This window comes from Mastomys coucha, unplaced genomic scaffold (genome assembly GCF_008632895.1).
Source record: "Mastomys coucha isolate ucsf_1 unplaced genomic scaffold, UCSF_Mcou_1 pScaffold21, whole genome shotgun sequence".
Lineage (NCBI taxonomy): Eukaryota > Metazoa > Chordata > Mammalia > Rodentia > Muridae > Mastomys > Mastomys coucha.
The window spans coordinates 136,258,867-136,260,629 of record NW_022196904.1 but is presented as its reverse complement, the minus strand read 5'-3'; the positions used below and the strand labels follow the sequence as shown (position 1 = coordinate 136,260,629).

At 47.2% G+C, this 1,763-nt stretch overlaps 1 protein-coding gene across 1 annotated transcript in view; it reads left to right on the top strand.

Moving 5' to 3' along the window:
* The window catches only part of Ccs (copper chaperone for superoxide dismutase), a 14,377-nt gene that overhangs the window by 5,873 nt on the left and 6,741 nt on the right, over positions 1-1,763 (top strand). Inside the window, exons 3-4 of the mRNA XM_031384969.1 lie at positions 472-609; positions 1,274-1,451. Coding sequence (XP_031240829.1) covers positions 472-609; positions 1,274-1,451 — 316 coding nt within the window. The remainder of the gene's footprint in view (positions 1-471; positions 610-1,273; positions 1,452-1,763) is intronic.

Genomic DNA, 1,763 nt, shown 5'->3' with positions numbered 1-1,763 from the left:
AAAAAAAAAAAAGAAAAAGAAAACTGAAGCAGAAGAATTCACTTCAGGTTCAAAGCTGACCTGGGTTAAATATTGAATTCCAGACCAGCTTGGGCTACAGAGTGACACCCTGTGTCAATAAACCAAAGAGTTAGGTAATATCTGATGTGTAATAAGAATGCAAAAAAAAAGGAGTGCAGCTCAGTGATAGAGCACTTGCCTAGTATGTGAAAGGCCTTGAGTTTCATTTCTCTCTCCCTCTCCCCCTCCTTCTCTCCCACTCTCTCTCTTCCTCTCTCTCTCAAACACACACACACACACACACACACACACACACACACACACACACACACACACGACTCACAAAAATACCACACCCAAAGTTGTTTACCTCTGGCCATATGAAGCTTTGCAGATATGGGGATAGGAAAACGCTGTGCTACCAACATGTGATGCCAGCCCTCTGCTGACTCCTCCCCCTGTCTCTGCCAGGTGTCCAGAATGTGGATGTTCAGTTGGAGAACCAGATGGTGTTGGTGCATACCACTTTGCCCAGCCAGGAGGTGCAAGCACTCCTGGAAAGCACAGGGAGGCAGGCTGTACTCAAGGGCATGGGCAGCAGCCAATTACGTAAGTGACTGCTTATACCGTAAGTGACTGCTTATACGTAAGTGACTGCTTATAGTCTTGGGGTTGCAGCTCTGGAGCAAGAACTGGTATTAATCTAAGCATAGGAGCCTCAGGACTGGGCTGGACTGGCTTTGGGAGTTATGAGGGTTATGTGAGATTCCTTCCCTGCTCTTGCTGAGCCACTGGAAGGAATGGATGTTGATCCCTCTGAACAAGAGGCTACTACCCAAATTCTTTTAGTTAAATTAAACAAGCTCCCCCCACCCCATTAGACAGGGCTATCTCCCTTAAAGCAAGGTTTGAGGAAATAGCATTGAACATAGGAAAACATGGGACTTACCATAGCCAAACAAAACAACAAACAAACAAACAAACCCTATAAGACTAGGGGGTTCCAAAAGTTTTTGGTAACTTGGCAGAACATCTCAAAATTATTTGGCAGAGCGCCCTATCTTATCAGGGAGGAGGTCAGGTTATAGGGTGTAGCAACATGTTAAATTCCAGAAAATATGTCAAGACATGGTTAAACCCAAGTTTTACAGAAAACAGGAATGAACTTTTTTCGACCTTGTAACCTGATGGCTTTTAATCTGACAATGCCACCAGGCTGGCCCATTAGGGGCTGGGTGAGATGGAAAGACAGGGAGCATTTCCTACTTTGCAGAGAATCTGGGAGCAGCAGTGGCCATTCTGGAGGGCTGTGGCCCCGTGCAGGGCGTGGTCCGCTTCCTACAGCTATCCTCTGAACTCTGCCTGATTGAGGGAACCATTGACGGCCTCGAGCCTGGGCTGCATGGACTCCATGTCCATCAGTATGGGGACCTTACAAGGGACTGCAATAGGTAAGTCACCCTTACCAGACACCCCTGTAGCACCTTAAGCTACACACTTTCACATTCGGTCCTCTCCAGTACTCTCTTGGGGGTGCGTATACACAGGCTCGGTGTACAGATTAGGAAACGGAGGCTCACAGATGTTAAGTGTCATATGAAAGGCTTCAGAGGGTGTAAATCAACATCTGAGATACAGGTGACTCCTGGACCCAGGGAAGGGCGGGGCCCTGTGTCTAGTGGTGCCTTCTGTAATATGATTGGTTGTTTACTCCTGCATCTCCTGAAGCAGAAACTCTCAGAAGACACAAGCCACATGCTTAG